Genomic DNA, 20,820 nt, shown 5'->3' on the forward strand with positions numbered 1-20,820 from the left:
GTCCCGTCCCTGGCGCGGGCAGCCATCAGACCCCTCGCGCTGCCCCGCCGCATGCCCACTCTACCTGTCTCTCCCCAGCCTGTGGCCGGCGCGCGGTGCAGGGCAAGATCCTGGGCGGTGTGTCCGCGCCCCCGGGGAAGTGGCCATGGCAGGTCAGCGTGCAGTATGCCGGCTTCCACGTGTGCGGGGGCTCCATCCTCAACGAGTACTGGGTGCTGTCGGCCGCGCACTGCTTCGGCAGGTGAGGGCGCCGGGAGGCAGGAGCACAGAGCACAGCATGTCCACGACGGTGTTGCGTCCACCTTGTTGAGCAGAACCTTTCTCTGCACTGAGGCCCCGACCGCTCCGGGAGGCTGGTCCCCACTTGCACCACCCCACCCCACACCAGCAGCTCCCTCCACCTCAGAGCCTCAGTGAGGTGCCCACGCTAGAGACTACACCCCAGCCATGCTCGCTGATGCTGACCGAGCAAGGCCCTGTCCCTTGAGCCTCAGTCACGTCCACAGCAGCTGCCTGGTGCACAGGGATAAGACTCCCCTTTGGCCATCTGCCTGATGTGGGAAGTGTGTACTGTCCAGCCTGTTGCAAGGAAGGGTTCGTATGTGGGGGCGTCTGGCTTGTAGAGCTGTTGGCCAGGGGCCCTTGATGGTCTGGGATCTGAGTTAGGCACCTGTTGTGGGTACCTCTGCTGGTCAGGCTGCACCGCCTTCCAGTCTTGGTTCTGTCTATAGGCTGATGGCGGAGGCTACATGCAGTGGCTTTCATTTTGGCCCCCAGGGACAAGAGCATCCAGATCTTTGACATGTACGTGGGCATCGTCAACCTCCTGGTGGCCAACGAGCACACCCAGTGGTTTGAGGTGAACCAGGTGATTCTGCACCCCAACTACGAAAGGTACCACCCCGTGGGGGCTGATGTGGCTCTGGTGCAGCTGAAGACCCGCATTGTGTTTTCCGATGCCGTCCTTCCGGTCTGCCTGGCACCTCCTGATGTGAACCTCACCAACCTTTCTTGCTGGGCCACTGGGTGGGGAGTGGTCACGCAGCAAGGTAGGCACAAGGGCAGCTCACGCTGAAGCCGGCACATGTCTTCTCCCAGGTGGGCTGTGTTCCTTGTGGGCTGAGGCTCTGCTGTCCCTGCCTCCTGCCGACCAGGAGCTCACCTAGCTGCCCCTCTCTGAACCCTACAGGTCACACCACGGATGAGCTGCAGGAGGTCCAGCTGCCGCTGGTCTCCAAGGCTCTGTGTGCACTGCTGTACAGACACTCGTCCTATATCCTGCCAGACATGCTGTGTGCTGGGGACCTCTTTAACGTGAGGACTGTGTGCGAGGTATGCTCCCACCGGAAGGATTGGAGTTGGGGCTGGGCAGGGACCCTGGGATGGCTGTGTGCTGATGATGGTGCATGAATACCTCGTACCTGCCTTAGGCCTAGACTGTGGCTCTAGGCCTGCTGCCGCCAGGGAGGGGGCCATGTGAGTGGGGAGCGAGGCCACCCTCCCTGCACCTGAGAGGCAGGCCCTCGACCCTCAAGTAACAGAAAACCCCACTTCCTTTGCAGGGTGACTCTGGGGGGCCACTGGTCTGTGAATTCAACCACACATGGTTGCAGATTGGAATCGTGAGCTGGGGCCGCGGATGTACCCAGCCCTTGTTCCCTGGAGTGTATGCCCGGGTCTCCTATTTCTCAAACTGGATCCGTTATAACATAGAAATCACACCCATTCCTCCTCAGCCGACCCCTGCTCTCTGCCCCATCCTGGAAGTCACTGTTGGTGTCCTTGTGGCCATTCTGGTGGGCCTGTTAGTGTTGTGAGGACCGAGACCACCCCAAGCTTCCTCATGGATGCACGCCCTGCTTCAATCCAGCTGCAGCCTGCCGGGTCCCTATGCTCCTCCTGGCAGTCTCTCCAGAGCCAGGTGAGGCGAGGTGCCGTGGGCCATAGGTGGGTCTCTCAGGGGAGGCTTAGGGGCTTCCCAGGAGGGCAGAGGAGATGCAGCAGGAGAGCCAGGAGCTTTGGTAAGGTTATTAAATATTTATGAAGCAAGCATCTCAGCACTTCTGTACTGGTCTTTCTGCCCCAGGGTTGCAGCAGATTCCTTCAGAGTGAGTGTCCGTGCAGAGAAGGGTCCACCTGTCCCCTGTACATCCACCTTCAGAGTGAGGCAGCTCCCATAGCATGTAAGGAAGAGCCCAGACCAAATGGAGCCTTTGTAGGAAGGACTACCCAGAGGCCAGTGTGAGTCTGTGGGCTGTAGTTGGAGCTGAGGCAAGAGGGAAGGGCATTGTCTGAATATTTAAACCTGCAAACAGAAAGGAGTTCCTGAAGACATTTAAACATCCAGTTTGAAAAACTGGAAAAGGTGAAGGAACCGGAGGATCTGTGCAGAAACTAATGAGCCCAAATCAAAACATACCACAGCTGGCAGTCAGCCCTGCCTCTCCACATGTCTAGCACCCCAGACTCACCAGCTTCAGATGGAAAATACTCCTCCCAAAATTTTGTCTCTATTAACTATGAACAAACTTACTTTTCTTGTCATTTCCTAAATGATACAATATAACAGCTATTTACAGAATATTTATATTGTATGAGGTGTAGTAAGCCACCTAGAGAGGATGCAAACTGCACAGAGGATTGCCTGGGTTACAGGCAAATACTGAGCCTTTTACACAAAAACTTGAATTTTGGTACCTGCAGGGGGTCCTGGAACTAACCCTCAAGGACACCAAGGGACAACTGTATTTCAAAATGCTGCTTTTAAAAAAGAAAAAAAAACTAAAACGTGTGTAGTGTCAGGGGAGAGGGGATTACTAACCTAATCAAGAAAGAAATGAGAACAAGAACACACACACAAAAAAGAAATGACAAAGAGTAGCTGGATGCTGTGGCACACACCTATGGTCCCAGTGACTTGAGAGGCTGAGGCAGGAGGATGGTGAATTTCAGGCCAGCCTCAACAACTTAGCAAGACCATCAGCTTAGCAAGACCCTGCCTCAAAATAAAATTATAAGGACTGGTGATTGGGCTGGGGATGTGGCTCAAGCGGTAGCGCGCTCGCCTGGCATGCGTGCGGCCCGGGTTCGATCCTCAGCACCACATACAAACAAAGATGTTGTGTCCGCCGAGAACTAAAAAATAAATATTAAAATTCTCTCTCTCTCTCTCTAAAAAAAAAAAAAAAAAAAAAGGACTGGTGATATAGTTCAGTGGTAGAGCATATGTGCAAGGCTGGGTTCCGTCTCCAACACTGGAGGTAAAAAAGAAAAAAAATGAAACAAAAAAAATAAGAAATCACAAGATATTACATAATTATATGTAAATGAGTTTTAATTCCCTTTTTAGGAATTTTTTAAAAATCAAAATCAACAGAAGGTTCAAATAGACCACATTCTATAAAAGCATCCCTCTCTACTTCTCAACAATCAGGGACCAAGAGATGCCATTATGTCCCTAATGGGGGATCTCCTGCCTGACACGTGGGTTGGGACTGGGCAGGCTCTGCCTCCACTGTCACTGTGCACCGTTGGAGGACAGTGTCTCTGTCATCACCTAGGAGGTGTCCAGAGACATGAGCAGGGTCACTTAAGACGTCCTCATGTAAAGAACAAGAAGGCTTTTAGTGTGGGGGGCTGTCCTGGAGAACATGAGACTGCCAGGTGACAGGAAGTTCAGCAGTCCTGAGACAGCTGTGTAAACGCAGTCTGTGCACCTGTTAGGGGGCATCGAGGTTCGAGCAATGAGATGGACAGCCCACCTACCCGCTCTGAAAAGAGATGGAAGGTCACACGCAGAGCTCTTTAAAATGCCCCTATTCTCAGTCTATTTTCTGTTGCTATAACTAAATACTTCAGACTGGGAAACTTATAAAGAATAGAGGTTAGGAGGGAAAGAGAAAGGAAGGAAGACAGGCAGGAGACAGAATAGAAGCTTATTTGACTCATCTTCTGGAGGCTGGAACGCAGAAGCATGGGCTCTTGTGGGGACTTTCTGCCCCACCATGACCTGGGAAGAGCCTCACATGGCCCTCACAAGTGTTCCAGAGCAAGCATATTCCTAACCATGCCACGTCCTCCTTGACCCGCTAAGGCCCTGGTGACAGCAGGGTCTCCTGACCCTGTCCCTCCTCAGACCACCAACACATGACCTTGGGTTTGAGTTTCCAGCACATGGGCTTCAAAGGCCACTCCAAGACCACGGCCTAAAGAGGAGCACAACAGAACCAGGAGGGAGGTCTTTGTGCTGCTGAGGCCTGAAGGGGCCGACCCTCAGGGCAAGCCCCTACCACGGCAGGTGCACCCAAGGGAATGACACACAGGTCAGACAGAGCAGCTTAAGGTTCTTCTTTTCCTCTGTATCTAGATAAGTTGATTTCCAACTTTTTATCAAAACATGAACTTGCAAGAATGCCCAGGGAGAGACAGTTCATGGGCTAGCTGGTCAGAAAATACTGACGCATTCTACGTGGACACTGCAGTTCAGCAGGCCACAGACTGGGTGATCCACGTCTGCCATGCATACAGAAGTCAGTGGGTAAGGCTTGGACATTCAGACTGCACCCTGCCTGTGGGATTGGTGGGTGATAAGTGTCGCTTCAGTTCCTGGAGGTACCTGGTCAAATAGAGTTGAGATCACAGGATCTCAACCAGGGAGGGGTCATGCAGCCCCAAAGGGCAGCTGAACACAAGGGTTCTTGCAGCACTTCAATACATAAACACATTCCATGTGACATTCACGGGACACCTGCTGTGTCCCAGTGACAGCCTGGGAAGGCAAGGAGATGGAAGGATCATTCTCTGCTGTCCCTGGGCTTATTTTCTGGCAGGAGACTGAAACGAAGCTCCGCTATCTGGCTCTACGGTGTTTACAGAGCTATGGTTTTACATGGCAAGTCCCGTGGGTTTTGGCCACAATCAGTTATGACCAGCTCTAACTACATCTGGACCCTTCCCCTGGCCTGTCATCCACCTGCACTGGGCCTGGGGAGCCACGGACACTTTGGAGCCCCCCAAAGGAGAGTCAGCATGTGACTCTGTCTTCCTGGGTCACATCCATGGCACTTGTGGGTGCTCCTGGAGGGAGAGTGGCTTCTCACTGTCGAGTGAGCAGAGCTGCCAGGCACCTGGGGAGTGGGCACAGCATGGCACTGAGCCAGAGTCAGGCTTCGACCAAGCCGGGATCAGCACTACCTCCAGCACCCGTCAAAGCAGAGGAACACACTTGACCATGCAGCTGGTGCAGAGGGTGCTCCAGCCACTGTGCCCCTGTGGGCGCAGCCCCATGGACCAGGAGGGGACTCTGTGGGCACAGCTCCATGGACCAGGAGGGGCTCTGTGGGCACAGCTCCATGGACCAGGAGGGGCTCTGTGGGTGCATCCCCATGGACCAGGAGGGGCTCTGTGGGTACAGCCCCATGGACCAGGAGGGGCTCTGTAGGCGCAGCCCCATGGACCAGGAGGGGTCTCTTGCAGCCACAGAGGCTGCCTATGAGAAGCAGCAGCTGCCAGGCCTCCCCGTGTGTGATGGCTCTGCGGTGCCTGGACTGACCATGGCTCCTGGAGGAACCACGCCCCAAACTGGGGCATTCGCACCCCACCCGGCAGAGCACGTGCCTGTGTGGTAGCACTTTCGGAGCCAACGTTCAGGACGCGGCTAGAGTGCCTTAAAGGGAACCCACTTTGTTTCAGAGATGGGATGTTGATTCTTTAGCTTGTTGTGTTTATTTATTTGTGGTACCTCAAATAAATATCAAACCCAGGACCTCATAGTGCTCCAGTGTCCCCTACCACTGAGCTGCACCTGCCCTTTTTATTTTATTTTGAGGTAGGGTCTCATCAGGTTGCCCAGGCTGACCTTGAACTTTGGCCCCCTGGCTCAACCCCGAGGCTCTAGGATCATGGGCACACTCCCCTGCTCCCAGCTTCAGTTTGTAAAGAGACGAGGCCCTTTATGTGTCTGCGGGGTTCTGGGGTGTGCATGGTGTGATGGTTGCAGCAGGGGAGAGCCCAGTGCGTGGGCAGGCCTCACCCTGGCCCTCAGCTTGGCGGCTGTGCTTGAGGACTTTGTGGCATCCTGGGCTGAAGTCCGGGCACATCTCTGGGTTCTAATTCCCACTTCGTGGTTTCCTCCAAGGACTCCAAAGCAGTGGCTGCGTAGTGGCACTCTGCCCTCTCCTCCACCAGGGGGCACTTCTCTGGCCTCTTAGAAGCAGGACTTCCCTGGGCCCCAGCACATTTGAGTGGCCTACTCTGCAAAGCTGGGGCGGTGGCCTGCCTGGTGTGAGTGGCAGTTGTGACGCTGGCTTGGGGTGCTGAGCGGAGGAGACAGGCTGCACCTGGGAGTTGGGACTCCGCTGCCCTGGCATTGCAGAGCCCCCAGCACGGGCTTCAGAGAGAACTGGCATCCAGGAGGCCAGCTGCAGGCCCAGGCCAGGCTTTCTGAGGGCCTCTGCCTTGCTGCCACACTGGGTATGCCATGCTGCCCAGAGAGGGACCTCACTGGCTCATGAGATAGTGGCGGGGGCACTGCTTCCCACTCCAGCCATACCTGTCCCCAGCTCCCATCAGCTCCTGGTGGACACCTGGCCAGGAAGCTCAGGGGGCTCATGGTGCCAGGTGCTTGGAGTAAGGGTTGGAGAGCCCATAGCAGGAGTGGGCAGTGCCCAAGTGCAGCCTGCAGCCCCATGTCCCCAGGCTCTAGGCGCAGGGACCTCCACCCTGGGGAGCCGTGTGACTGGACTCCCTCCTGACTCCAGCAGTGCCTGGGCCCCCATCTGTCTCATCTGTCTCGTGGTGTGAGGACCACCCTCTGTGTGTGTCCTGTGTTGAGACTGAGCCCCCCTGGGAGGTTTCAGAGGTGGGGCCTGGAGGAGGAGTCCTGGTGACACTTGAGGAACATAGGACATGAGGGAAGACTGGAGGACGCACACGCACACTCCCTGTCTTGCTGCATAGTGCCCTACGCTGCCTTAGAGCTCTGCTGCGAGAAGGCAGTCCCCGAATGTGTCCCCTGGATCTTAGACCACCAGAACTGTGAGCTAAACAGACCCCTTTCCTTTTTATGCAGTGCTGGGGATTGAACCCAAGGGCACTCTACCACTAAGCCACATCCCCTGCCCAGTTGCTGAGGCTGGCTTTGAACTTGTGCCTTGAACCTCCTGCCTCAGTCCCTGGAATCACTGGGATTACAGGTGCATGCCACCAAGCCCGGCAAAACCTCTTTCCTTTAAAAAGCCACCCTACCTCAAGCATTTTGGCATAGTAACAGAAGACAGACAAATGCAACCTCCCTTGACACTGCCCATTCAAATCCTCCCCAGCCCCAGCCCCTCCGTGGTGAATTGAAATTACTTCCTCTTCTGCCCACCCTTGTACTGCCATGGTCAGGACCCTCCCTGGAACTAGGAAATCACTCCCCCGAAGCAGAGGACCACACAGAAGCTGCAGCATTCTCCTTTTTTAACACATATTTTCCTTTCAGTTGACACCCTCAATGGGTATAGTGGCCGCTCAATCTCCATGTGTAACGTGTGATGATCAGATCAGGTGATTGGCAGGTCCATCACCTCAGACTTTGGCCATTAGTCATCCTTTCTTTGAGCTGGGAACATTCAGAGTCCTCCCTAGTGGCTGCTCTGAAAGGTCCCATTCCTGCTGTTCATCAGGGTGAGTGCGGGTGAGCCTCAGGGCACAGGTTTCAGTTTCTCCGAGGTCATGATACCACCCCAGGTGGCAGACATGAACAGCCCTTGTTTCTGTGCCTGCGTGTTTCATCCACGGTCCTCCAGCTCCTCCCACCTGGCCACTGAAACCAGGACCTCACCCCTGTTGTGGCTGGATGGCCTGTGACGGCACCACTTGCTCCTCATCCACCTATGCTGATCCCACCTGACCACCATGGACAGTGTGAACCCAGGAGTGCACATGTCTCTCCGACACGCTACCTCGTGTCCCTTGGAGGAAGGTCCAGTGGTAGGACTCTGCATCCTTTCCTTGGTAGTTATTTGAGGAGCCTCCATACCTTTCCGTGACAGCCCACCTAGTTCACGAATTCTGCCCCTTCTTCCACCTTCCATCTTCCTCCCCAGGAAGACCCCTGCTCATCTGTCCTCCAGGGGACCTCCCTAGGATGACCCCTCCTCTTCTGTCCTCTAGAGGACTTCCAAGGACTCCTCCCTTGTGTCCTCTAAGGGACCACCAAGGACTCTTCCTCCTCCCCATCCTTCAGGTGACCCTCCTGGCCTCAGTGTCGCTGCCTGCTCAGTACTGGACAAAGCAGGTCAGGGAGTGGGACAGTGACGGGTGCTGGTTCTACTGTGGGCTCTGAAGCTCTTTGTGTCAGAGTTGAGAGCTGGGCTCGGCTCCATCCCACACCCTGCCCCACGTCCCTCTGCTTCTCCGTACTCTGCAAGCTCTTGGGAACTATTAGGGCGTCATGAGTTCTGGGGTGGAAGGTGGCCCCTCCCACCTTCCTCCCGGCCTTGTCCTAGGTGCAGTCTTGCACCCAGGACAATGAGAAGCAAGCAGGTCCCCACCTACTGCTCTGGCCTGGATGCCACTTCTGTTCCTGCAGAGAGGGCCTCACTGAGGGCCAGCCAGTTCCTCCCCCATGGCAGTGAGGTTCTACTCCCCATAAGCTGTAGGAGATGCTGCAGGGAGGGCTGCACAGTGGGCAAAGCCCAGGTCCAGGACAGAAGGGCACGCACTACCGCCCCCAGGGCAGCAAGGAATTCAAGGGGCTCTGCTGCCCTGTTCTGTGCAGGAAGGTCCCAGACCCACCTAGCTCAGTCCCAGTCCTGGCCAGCTGGCTGGAGAATCTTCCCTGCTCTCCCTGGCCAGAAGAGGTGACGGAGGCCTGAGTGGGAGGGGGCTGCCCAGCCCCCCACCATGCCTACCCACTGGCATCCCCTCCCAGGCTCCTCACCACCATCCCAGGGCACTGGTCTGCTCCAGAGGCCCCAGCTGGGACATGCTGGCGCCTCACCCTCAGAGCACAGGTCGGACTCCACTCCCGCCTTCCCTCTATGACTTAATGGCCAAAACAGAGCTGCCCATAAAAAATGATGCTTTGACACTGCGGCCAGGACCTGATCCAAGAGCCATCACGCGGAGTTCCTTACCACGGCCATTCATCTCGGAAGCTGATGGGTTCTTGCCGAGCCAGGGTGGCCTGCAGCCCTTCACAGCCCAGATAAGGAGGGCTGAGGACACAGCTGGCCGTGTGCCAGGACAACATGCCTGGACCTCTGAGGTGACCAATCTGAGCTTCCCTGCCAAGGGCAGAGGCCTCAGGCTCAGGAGCCGGGGGTGAGCAGGCCACACTAGGAACAAAGGCAGGAAGTACCCCCAGCCCCTGGGCAGCATGGCCCTCTCAGGTCCCCCTGCCCAGCCCCACCCAGAGCCAGCAAGGGAGTGCACCCATCCTCACACCAGGGTGAAAGTCAGCTCCAGCTTCCTGACTGCTGTGGCCAGGGCCACTGCCCATCTGGTTGTGATACACACTACGGGCCTGGGGAGTCAAGGGGCTCCATTGACTCACACAGGACCCGGGTATCCTACTAAGAGAGGGCCCCAGGGCTCCAGTCTGGGGGTCCCACCCACCCAGCTTTCCTGTCTGGTGAGCCCTGGGACTCCTTCCCTCCCTCCCCCGCTCCCCTACAGACTCCTACCCCCTCCAGGCCTTCCCTCCCTCTTGGGGCTCCCCAGTACCCAACTTCCTGCCCCCAGACTGCCCCACCAGGCCCTCTCCTCCCAGGCCTCTCCTCTAGGACTCCTTCCAGGCCTCCCTCCCCAGGACTCCCCCTCAGGTCACCTCTCCTGCTCCTGCCACCACTCCCTCCCTCCCTCCTGACCCCCAGGACTCGCCGCCTCTCCTCCAGGGCTGTGGAGCCAGCCAAGCTTCTCAGCTCCTAAGTGGGGCTCTTGGTTCTTTACGAGTCTCCCACCCCATAAAAGAGATCACCACTGAGTTGCCCAGAACCTCTGGAAGCAGCTGGGCTTGCCCGGAGCGGGAAGAGGTGGTGGGAGAGGGGCTGTTGGGAGTGTGGGAAGGGTCCCGGTCCTTGGAGGACCCACAGGCTGAGTGACAGGGGCTGGTCTCTGCGGAAGTCCTGGAGCCCTCTCTGCTGGGGGTGGAGGGGAGGCAGGAGGCCCTGTGCTGACAGTCCCCTTTGGGGCCCAGGCCTCTCCCAGGACGTCCAGGGGATCAGGCAGGGTGAACCAACAGCAAATGCCTTCTGATTAATAAAAGGTCTGATGGAAATTTCATATGTTGACTGGGATCCTAAACATTTTCCAGGAACATCTGGCAGAGCTGGGCTGCCTGTTTATGTTCACAATGAGAACATTTTTTCCAAGAGGTCCACAGTGATTGTCTCCTGAAGCAAGCATGAGGGACAGACGCACTGGGCGGGGGTGGGCTCCAGGTTGCACCCACCCCCTCCATTGTTGTTAACCAAGGAGCCAGAAGCCAAATGCCTGCTCTGCTATGGGGAGGGGGGCTCCCAGCTCTCCCAGCCCCTGCTCCCTCTGGATGGTTCCCAGTTTAAAGTCCTGTCCCCAGAGGGGCTTCCTGTATTGTCAGGCCTATGGGTCCTGGTGACGAGACTGGGGGTGGGACATCAGGAGGGGGGGACAGACACTCTGCCAGGCCCCTGGCCTTATCCCCACAGGATCCAGATCAGGCCATGGCCCTCGCCCAGTCCTGGGACCTCCTGGTGTCCAGCAGAGGCTGCAGAGATGGGGTGGATGGATGGAGACAGTGTGCCCAGGGGGCACTATGGGCTGGAGGCATGCAGCCGGGAGGAGGGTCCCTGCCTGGTCAGCAGCACCACCAGGGCCAGGGCTGCTGGCAAGGGTTATGACAAACAGGCCCCACCAGGACCACGCCAAGGACACAGGCGCCTCACTAGCCCCCATCTCAGAGCAGCCGGGGGACAGCAAAGGTGTGAGGAACCCAAAGTGGGACCCATCTGGCCCAAATTCCACTAGGGCTGCTGCTGCCACCATCAGGATCTGGAGGGGCTGTGGGCTGTAGCCTGCCAGCTGGGCCAGCCCTGCCCCGTGACCACGCTGGGCCACCGTGTGTGGTCCTTGTGGGAGACTCTCATTTATTTTTCTTTCTTTTTCCCTCCTTTTCCTTCTTAATAAAATGCGCTGGAGCGGAAGGCAGACACAGCCATCGTCCTGGGTCCTTATAAAATGTGTGTGAGCATGCTGCTGCTGCCAGGGGCTCTGCCCCCAGATCCCCTGGTCTCGCCACTGGCCTCCCTGGGCAAAGGGAGGACACCCAGGTGGACAGACAGGGCTGGGCCTTGGAACCCCTCAGGATGTCCTCCAGCTGCAGGAGCAGGGGAGGGGCCCTTCTCCAGGCAGCCCCTGCCCCCAGGGCCAGGGTCTCCTCCAGCACAGAGGGGTATGAGCCCCGGGATGAATCTGGCCTGGCTGGACTGTGCCTCTTGGGTCGAGGTCCTGCCCTCAGGGTCCAGGAAGCTCACAGTGTGGGGCTCCCCAACACCTCAGCCCAGCAGCCCTGTGTGGCCTCTGTGGTGGCCAGTAGTCTCAGCCAGCCCTGGTGTCCGCTTCACAGCCTGTCTGTGCCCAGCCACAACCTGACCTCCCGCCAGCACTGACAGGACTTCCTCTCCTCATCATCAGCTGCCCGCCTCTGTGGCCTGGCACCAGGGGCCTGGGAGGCCGGGTACTCAGGCACAGCAGCCCACGGGCACCCCCGTGCAAAGGCCCACTGACTGAGGCCCAGTGCACCCCCACCCCTCCACACTCCCTCCTGAGGCCCCTCCTGGACAGCCCGGACTACTGCACACTTGGGGGCTTGGGGCTGGTGCAGCTGGGTCAGGAAGGGCCTCCCTCTTAAGGCTTGTGTTCCCCTGAGCCGGGGTCCTCACTCACAGCTGGACACTTGCTGGACAGCTCCCTCCTTGGGACCCCAGCTCAGCAGTCCCACCTGGGGCCTTCCCCCAGAAGTCTCTACCTCACCCCCTCCCTGCCTACCTCCAGACACCCCTTGCCCAGGGTGCTGAGAAGCTGCCCCCAGGACCCTCCCCATGTCCCTCATCCCCTCGGCTCCAGGCCATCTCAATCCTTACCCTGTATCCAGCCTTGTTCCCCTAAGCTTTCCAGGCAGGAGAGGAGGAGTCGGCTGTCCTTGCTATCTAGAATGGCTTCTGCCTGTCCTCCCATGAATCCACCCATGGAGAGAACCTCTGACCCTTTGGAGGGTCCCTAATCCCTTGCCCTTGCCTCTCAGCCCCGTCCTCTCCCTGGCCATATCTTCCTGAGATCATTAAGGGTGTAGCACACTGGAATCCACTGTAGGCTTTAGGGGTCCTCGATGGTGGTCAGTGCCCCAGAGAGGGAGGAATGGGGAGGCTGAGGGGCCAAGAGAGGCTGGGGCGTGGGGCAGCCCACCCAGCCCTACTCTACAAGCTAGCCGGGGCCTCGTCGAGGCAGCACTGTGAGCCGCCCTCCCCACAGTGCCGGGCCTGGTGGCATCTGCACAGTGTCCACAGCTCTGGATCTGGGCTGAGGGGTCCCCAGACATGCCCCTCTCCACTGCTCATCCCTCCTGGGCCTCAGCTCAGCCTGGGCTCAAGATCAGGCCCAGGAAGCAGCATCATGAAGCTTTTCTTGGAAAGTCCAACTTGTCCTGAGATAAGGGTAGCTCTTGGCTCCCACACATGTGGCGGAAGTGAGAGGGACATCTGTGTCTTTGGACTGCCAGTCAAGCAACCACATGAGACCCTCAGCAGAGAAACCGAGGCCCCTGCCAACAGCCAGCCCTAGTTTTCAGATGCCCTCGGAAGACTCAGAGGACCACAGCATGGCCACCTTGGGACCGCAGCCCCTTGGGTGTCCATTGACAGATGCTGAGATCAGCCCCACCCCTCTGTCACTGTACAACCAGAACAAACCCTGAAGCCCTGCAGTGAAGACCCCCTGAGGACCAGGGGCATGTCGGTGCGCTGAGGCATGTACACCACAGGTACGCACAAAGACATGGACGGTCGCCTTAGAAAACACCCTTCTCCTACGTCTCTGGGCGCAACATGCTGTGCCAACTATGGGGACCCGCCGTCCATTCATGCCCCAGCCAGGAGGGACTGTCTGCTCTCACAGCAGAGAGAAGGAGGGGCCCAGTCCTGGGCCAGGCCAGGGCTCTGTGGCCCTCAGTAGCACATGCTGCCCAGACCAGGGTCCTCGGGCCAAAGAAATGGGGTCAGAGGACACCTACAAAGTTCCTGCAGGTGGGGGCAGGTCAGGAAGGCCAGGATCCTTGACCCAATTTATAGAAGACCCACTTTTCCCACGAGTCTCCCCAGGCCACCAATCCCTCACGTCCACTTTCCACAGACAAGGCACCCTGAGGAAGATTACTGTCCCCACAGTCCCCTCAGCCTATCTGAGGTCCAGTCCATCAACACAGGGATGGCCTGTGTGTGCAACAGAGAGGGAAACCAAGTCCAGAGAGCCCTGATCCATGTGATCCCAGGCTTGACTCGGGGTTCCCCGGGGGCTTTGGGATGGTGCCATCACCTGTATCCTCACCCCTCAGGAGGGGAGCCACCAGGCCCAGGCACAGCACCTGGGGAAGTCCTGGCCCAACCAGGCAGACAGCAAGGGCCACACCAGAGTGGACGGGGCAGCCAGGCCTCTGCCCAGCACATCCACACACACACATCAGCACCGTGTCCCGTGGGAGCCTGGGAGCCCTCTGGCACACAATGCCACGCGAGCACACCAGCACACACCTGCAAACATGAGCACAGAGCCCTCACCCAGTGCACCAGCAAGCACACGCATGCACATGTGGCACACTAACGTGCACATCCAAAACATACACAGGAGCACGCGTGCCCACATGATTGCTCACACTCGAGCACACACACACCCCTGGGAACACTCACATGAGCACAGCTCACACTGAGACAGGAGCACGCCCATGCACACTCATGAGCACACCCACGCAGGCACTTTCACATGTGCTTATGGCCGCCAAATCCAACACTAGCCTTGGGCGTCTGGCCTGGGCCTTCCCAGCTCTTGGGGAAGCTCAGTGGGAGGCAAAGGGAAGCCGCTGGCAGCAGCTGGAGCCCAGACCATCCCTGAAGCTCAGCTCCCGGAGGGAGGCTGCGGACAGCACACGTGTGAGAGGCCTGGCGGCCCCCTGCACGGGTGCACAGTGGACCCAGCCTGATTTACGACGGGACTCCCGCACATGTGTCAAAGACGCCGTGTTAAGCACCAGCATAAAAATAATATATAGGTTACCGCAACCTTCTCATGGCCTCCCAGCCCTGCCCTGGAATGCTGGAAGCCAGCAGGTGAAATAACACTCTCTCAGCAGTGGTGCTGGGCCCAGAGCCGGCAGGAATCTCCACCGGAGCTCGCTCGCGGGGTCAGAAGGAAAGGCAGACATGCTGGTTCCAGAGCACCCGTAGCTCATAGGGCCACGCTGGGGTCCCTGGGAGAGGGATGCCTGGCAAGGTCTCTGTAGTCCCTTCACATTGACGGTGTACCTGCTGTTGCCCAGGGAGCGCAGGACCCCCCAGACAGGAGCCAGGACCCCAGGCTGTCCCCAGGAGCCTCATGGCAGGGAGCGCACCCCTTGAACTGTGACCACCTCAGGCTGCAGAGGAAGGCCGATGGGGTCGGGAGCTGCAGCCACAGTGAGGGTGAGCATCCACAGGACAAATATCCCCTCTGGTGGCTCCTCTGGGGAGTGAGTGCTCTCCCTCCTATCTGCAAGTTGAAAGAAACCTTGGCATCTCTCCTTCTCACAGCTGGGGAAACTGAGGCTGGGGATAGAGGTGACATCATCGGGCACACGGGGCCCTAACCCAAGCCCACCCCACAGCATGCCAGGAGATGGTGGGTGGGGCTCTACCAGGCCACCTACCTCCTGAACAAGCCACAGGGGAACCAAGGCAGCCACCAGCTGTCCTGTGCGGACAGGCTTCCACAGCCAGGGAGCATGGGTCTGCAGTAGCCCGGGCATGGCCTGCAGGTGCTGGGAGCAGCAGCTCTGGCCCACCATGGGAGAAAGCCAGCTCCACTCTCGTCCCGAGGGCTTGGGGGTCCCAGGCGCCATATCTGTGGGCTTTTCTGGAAGACCCCCTCTGCCCTCTATGAAGGGGGGGTTAGGCTGTGCCCCCACGCTTTCACCACAGGTCCCTTTGGTGTCCTTGCTGGGAACCTCCCTGGGAGGTTCCCACCTTAGGAGGGGAGTTATGAACTCTGGGCCAGGCCATGCCACAGTGAGGGGCAGTCACTCTGCCCAAGTAAGGGTCTTGGTGAGAGCAGCCGTGCCGGCCCAGCCATGCAGAAGGGAGGATGTCCCAGGTGGGAGACCCTGAGAGGTGCAGAGGGTGCCAGGCTGGTTGTCCTTACAACCCGTACTAGAGGCTTGGAAGGGGCAATGGAGCCAAGGTGGGTCCCTCCCACAGCCAAGTTTGGTGGGCATCTGTGGGTGGACTCCTCTGCCCAGGCAGGACCCCACAGCAGCCCTGGCAAGGGCCACCTCCCCACCCCCTGCAGAAACCCTTCTGCTCCCCGTGCAGGTTTCCAGCCTTGGTCTTCCCACAGGTGGCCAAGGTCCAGCCCTAAGGCAGCAGGAATGGTCCTTTCCAGCCGGTGGCCAGGGCCAGCAGGGAGCGGAGCAGCCTGGAGTCTCTGTCCCTGCTGCTCCGGGGCTCTCAGGGTGCCCCAGGGTACAGAGCAGCCAGAACCTGCGCTGCCCAGCTTGCCCCAGACAGAGTCTTGGTGAGCTGATGAATCTGGAGGGGCTGTCACATGGGGCCTCCATGGGCTCTGGACCCCACACACACCACAGGGCTTCTGCAAGGCAGGGGCTTGGCCCGGATCCCCAGGGCGGGTGGATCTGGGAAACAAGTCCAGTCTGGGCAACGGGGCCTGAGGACATGAGCTGTCATTGAGGCTTGGGGGTGGCTAGGGAGAAGAGCTGGAAAAGCCTCCCCTCAAAGGCCCTGCCCTCTCCTAGACCCTGCGCAGCCTAGCAGTGGGCAGCAGGCTTGAGGCTGAGGACCCCTGGGCATCCAGGTCCTCTGTTCTCTGCCCCATCTGTGACCAAGGAAGGGAACTAAGATTTGGGGCAGGCCAGGTGCAGGGACAATCTGTTTCTCCTCAGAGGCCTCAAGTAGGACTGGGGACCCAAGGGAGGCACCACAGCAAATACTTCCATGGACCCTGGCCTGCCTGCCACCTGGTCTCAGGGGCGAGCCGTGGGGCTGCCCTTGTCCCCCACTCCATCAGCATCCCCAACATCAGAAGGTGGTGGATGCTGTCACCTAGATGTGGAGCCAGCAGGCCAAGGGCCCAGGCTATCTGCCTTGAGCCACAGGTTATTTAAATGTGGGGTCAGTAGGGCCTGAGAGGACAGGCTTGGGGTCAGGGTGAAGCTTGCGTTGGGAGCCACAAGGCCAAATGTCCAGCAGCAGTTCAGAGCCGTGGGTGTTCCAGACCACCACCTCCCCCCAGCGGGGCTCCTGGGCCTGCCACAGCCTGAGACCTCTCCCTTGGCACAAAAGACCACAGCTGCGGCCTGCCCCAGCTGTCCTGCCACCTCTGTCCCCATTAGTCTCTCTCTCCCTCTCTACAGCTCTGTCTATCTGGGTCTGTTTCTGGGTGTCCCTCTCCCTCTTTTATCTCTGTGTTTCTATCTCCCTTTCTGCCTCTGCGTCTTGGTCTGTCTTATGCTTTTTCTTCCTCTGTCTCTGTCTCTCCATCTCTTCCTCTCTCTCTCCCTCTCTTTCCATCTCTCTCCCTCTCTTTCCATCTCTCTCCCTCTCTCTCTCCATCTCTCTCTCCATCTCTCCCCATCTCTCCCTCTCTCTTTATTTCTCTCTCTCTCCATCTCTTCCTCTCTCTCCATCTCTATCCCTCTCTCTCTCCATCTCTCTCCCTCTCTCTCCATCTCTCTCCTTCTCTCTCTCCATCTGTCTCCATCTCTCCCTCTCTCTTCGTTTCTCTCTTCATCTCTTCCTCTCTCTCTCCATCTCTCTCCCTTTCTCTCTCCATCTTTCTCCCCCTCTCTCTCCATCTCTCCCTCTCTCTTCGTTTCTCTCTCTCCATCTCTTCCTCTCTCTCTCCATCTCTCTCCCTTTCTCTCTCCATCTCTCTCCCCCTCTCTCTCCATCTCTCTCCCTTTCTCTCTCCATCTCTCTCTCCATTTTTCTCTCCATCTCTTCCTCTCTCTCCACCTCTCCCCACTGTCTCTCCATCTCTTCCTCTCTCTCTCCTCTCTCCATCTCTCCTCTCTCTCTTTCCATTTTTCTCTCTCCCTCTCTCTCTCTCTCTCTCCCTCTCTCTCTCCATCTCTCCCTCTCTCTCTCTCTTTCTTTTCCTCCCTCTCTTTCCCACTGGTGATGAACCCAGGACTCTCACAGGCCAGCCAAGTGCCCACTCTACCTCTGAGCTACCCCCAGCCCTTCTTGCTCTCTTACTGGCCTCCTGTCTCTGCCCCGTTTTGTCCCCCTGTCTCTGCCTCTCCCCACCTGCTCTTGGACCCCTGCATGTGTGGTCAGAAGCGCCAGGAGCCCACAAGACACCCACAGTGCGTTCTCCTCCAGGGTGAGAGGTGGATGAGCTCAAGTTTCCTGCAACCAAGCCCTGGGTGCAGGGCAGAAGCTCCACAGCACCAGTGGCCTCTGAGGGCAGCCTGGTGCCTGGCAGGGGCGACTGCCTGGGGCGTGGAGGCTGAGCGCCTGACTGACCCTGGGAAGTGCAGCCCCAGTCGCACCCAGCCCAGCAGGGGGCGGGGAAGGAATTCCAGGAATTCACAGGGAGGAGAGCCAGAGGGCCAGAGGTGCTGGAAGACTGGTGTGACTTTCCAGATACTGGATACTGGCTTTCAGAAGTCTTCAAGAGGACTGTCACCTTTACGTCTGCAGAAACCAGCTCCCAGTCCACAGTGGAGTCCTCAGGGCCACCACCCACCTTCCCCCAGGATGGACACACTGGACACCCCCCCAGGGCCCTTTGCTCTCACTGCCTCCCTGTGGCAGCCTCCTCAGATTGGCCTCACCACGTCCTCCGTCCATCAGCCCCAGCTGGTGCTCAGGGAAGCACCCTGCCCCAGACATCCAGGGAAGACAGGGCCAGCTACACACAGCCCACCCCAGGTCGCGGGGACCAGGGGCTGCCTTTGGGGCCAGGGAGGCTACCGTGAGCCAAGGCAGGTCTGGGCAGGGCCCTCAGGACCCACCTGAGCACTCTCAGGGAGCTCAGCTGGCAGCTGCAGCAGTATGGGCCCTGTGTTGGGGGCCTTGGGAGATGCGACAGGCAGGAGAGCAGAAGACTGCAGTGGCCACTGACCAGGGTCCATCCTCCAGCAGCCACCCAAGGCCCTGGGGTCTCTGGGCCCCAGAAGAAAGGGTTGGGGTAGGGTAGGGTAGAGGTATAGGAGGTGGGGAGCTCAACAAACAAGTCTGGGGCTGGCACCCTACCTGGCAAAGCACCCCCCACCCCTGCTAGGGAGCCTTGCCCCTCTCCAAGCCTGCCCCTCTTCCAGGCCACAGGAAGGTCGGGCATGCCTGGTGTGCCAGCACCCCAGGAGAACAGAGGGCACCGTTGGCCCCTACCCCAGCCCAGGGTGCACTCAGCAGTGTCTCCAGATGTCCTCCCCAGGCTGGTGGGCAGTGGTCTGGCTGCAGCTCTGCTGGATCCTGAGCTATCACAGCTGCAGCGAGGCCAGTGGATGTCGAGTCCTCCCTGCAGACCAGCCCACACCCAGCGAGTCCCCTTGAGCCCCACAGACTCAGGGTGAAGCCCTCCCACAAGGGCCGCAGCCAACTTCCCTCAGTCTCCAAAGCAGGCAGGGTGGCCCCAGCTGCCTTGGAGGGTGCAGGAGGCGGGACCTGAGCCAGAGGGCACCCTGCAGGGAGCACTTGAGCTCCCCAAGGCTTCTCCGACTCACCCCTCCAGCCTCTTCCCTGACCATCCCAGGCCCACCCAGGACCCAGGCATTGGTGGCATGCACAGGGTCTCCAAATGTCACCCCCACACAGTTGAGGCCCTTCATGTGGGAACTGCCAACCCCATCCAGGGCTCATCCTGGGAACACACCTGCCCCACCCCGGGCAGCAGCCCCAGTTCCTCTCTAGCAGTTAGGAAACCAGACCTGTCCCTGGAGCCGCCTGGGAGTGGAATTTCTCAGATGCATCAGACCTTTCCACAGGGAGAGCAGAGTAAGCCAAGGGGCAGGGGCAGCCCTGGGCGTAGGACAGGATGGGTGCAGCCGGACAGCCATGGAGCACAGACACCTGGGCACTCAGGTCTGAGCCCACACGCAGGTGCAGGGTGCCCGTGACTTACGTGTCTGAGCTTGAAATACCGTGTCCACGCATCTCCCCCGCAGCAACGCAGGCTGCCCAAGACAGGCCTGTGCCCAAGACACACATCCACGCCCACACCACTGCCCGTGCACAGCCTCATGCCAGTGCCCACATGTGCTTGTGCCAACACACAAGTGCCTGCAGACGTGCACCACATCTGCACTGTGTCCAGGACACACGTGCCCATCCATGCCTGCCCACGGACAGCACCAGCTCCTGCTGCAGGATGGGTCTCTCAGCGTTCACAGGCTCACACACACACACAGGTGGAGAGGTAGGAGTGTGCACACCCAGAGAAGCGGGGGCTGCCCAGAAGCAGGAGGCCCCTGGGGCTTGAGGGTGGGAAAATGGGACGAGGCTTCTCAGGTAGAGGGCCCCATTGCCAGTGTCCACAAGGCTCGGAGGCTGCCTGGCAACTTGTGGGCATGGAGGCCACTCGCACGGTCCACATGGATAATAGGGCTCTAGTTTCTGTCTGTTGGCCCGTCAGAGCAGCAGGAGTCACGTCCCCAGGCAGTCGGGGGGACTTGGGGACATTGCCTTGACTTGCCGTTGTCCCTCTGTTAAGAAAGGCCTAACAACCCTCCTCAAGACAGAAGGACTTTATCGGGGGGTCTCGCAGTGGGGAGCAGACAGAGCTATGCCCCAGCACAGTGGTGAGTGCACACTGGTGGCCAAGGGTAGGTCCACGGCTAGAAACTGACCCAGTGAAGACACAGGTCAGGCACTCTGGCTGGACCCAGCTGGCAAGACTCAGCAGGCCAGTGGCCAGACATCATCCAGGGTGGAGGGGTGAGGAGCTGGGCAGCAGCAAGGGCAGGGCTTTCGGCTGCATTGACACGGCAGGGTTCTCCCGAAGCTGGACAGTGCAAAGATCAGCATGGGCGCCCAGTGGTCAGGGCAGAGTTCAGTAGGAATAGAGTAGTTGGCCAAGGACAGACTCTGACCTCTCTATGTTCCTCCCCATCCCAAACCCAGGTGGAAAGGGTCATTCTTGATGGGGCCATCCACCAGGCAGCAATCAGCCTGGGCTCCTGGGGCTCGGCCTGCTCCTGGGAAGAGTGGCCCCAGGTGTGAGGGAAGGCCCTTCAGGGCTGCCAGCCTCAGGCCCCTGGGCATGCTCAGCTGGGAGAGCAGCTCCACCTGGTCATGGGGGCCTGCTGTGCCCACCCCTTGAGGGCCCAGTGGACAGCGTGTGTCAGGCAGCTGCTCAGCACCAAGCCCACTGGAAGTCTCACTTGGGCTCAGGGATGGGCATCCAGCTGCTTTCCCCTCAGGCAGCAAGGCCTGGGCTGCCCACTGGGCCCAGGAGGAGGACAAAGGGCAGCAGTGAGGAGGAAGTGGAGTGTGGGAGGTCTGGGGCACATGGGCACCTGCTTCCAGGGGTCTCTCTAGGTCTCAGGCTCCCTATCCAAGTGCTCTCTGACCATCCAGTCCTACATCTTCCATC

The 20,820-nt window shown here is 58.8% G+C and overlaps 1 protein-coding gene across 1 annotated transcript in view; it reads left to right on the top strand.

Annotated features, from left to right (window-relative positions):
* Prss38 (serine protease 38) overlaps positions 1 to 5,764 on the top strand; it is a 30,293-nt gene extending 24,529 nt beyond the window's left edge. Inside the window, exons 2-5 of the mRNA XM_021720816.3 lie at positions 79 to 241; positions 778 to 1,049; positions 1,190 to 1,332; positions 1,563 to 5,764. Of these exons, the coding sequence (XP_021576491.1) occupies positions 79 to 241; positions 778 to 1,049; positions 1,190 to 1,332; positions 1,563 to 1,817 (833 nt within the window). The 3' untranslated portion in view covers positions 1,818 to 5,764. The remainder of the gene's footprint in view (positions 1 to 78; positions 242 to 777; positions 1,050 to 1,189; positions 1,333 to 1,562) is intronic.
* Positions 5,765 to 20,820: the final 15,056 nt, after the last annotated feature.

This window comes from Ictidomys tridecemlineatus, chromosome 1 (genome assembly GCF_052094955.1).
Source record: "Ictidomys tridecemlineatus isolate mIctTri1 chromosome 1, mIctTri1.hap1, whole genome shotgun sequence".
NCBI lineage: Eukaryota > Metazoa > Chordata > Mammalia > Rodentia > Sciuridae > Ictidomys > Ictidomys tridecemlineatus.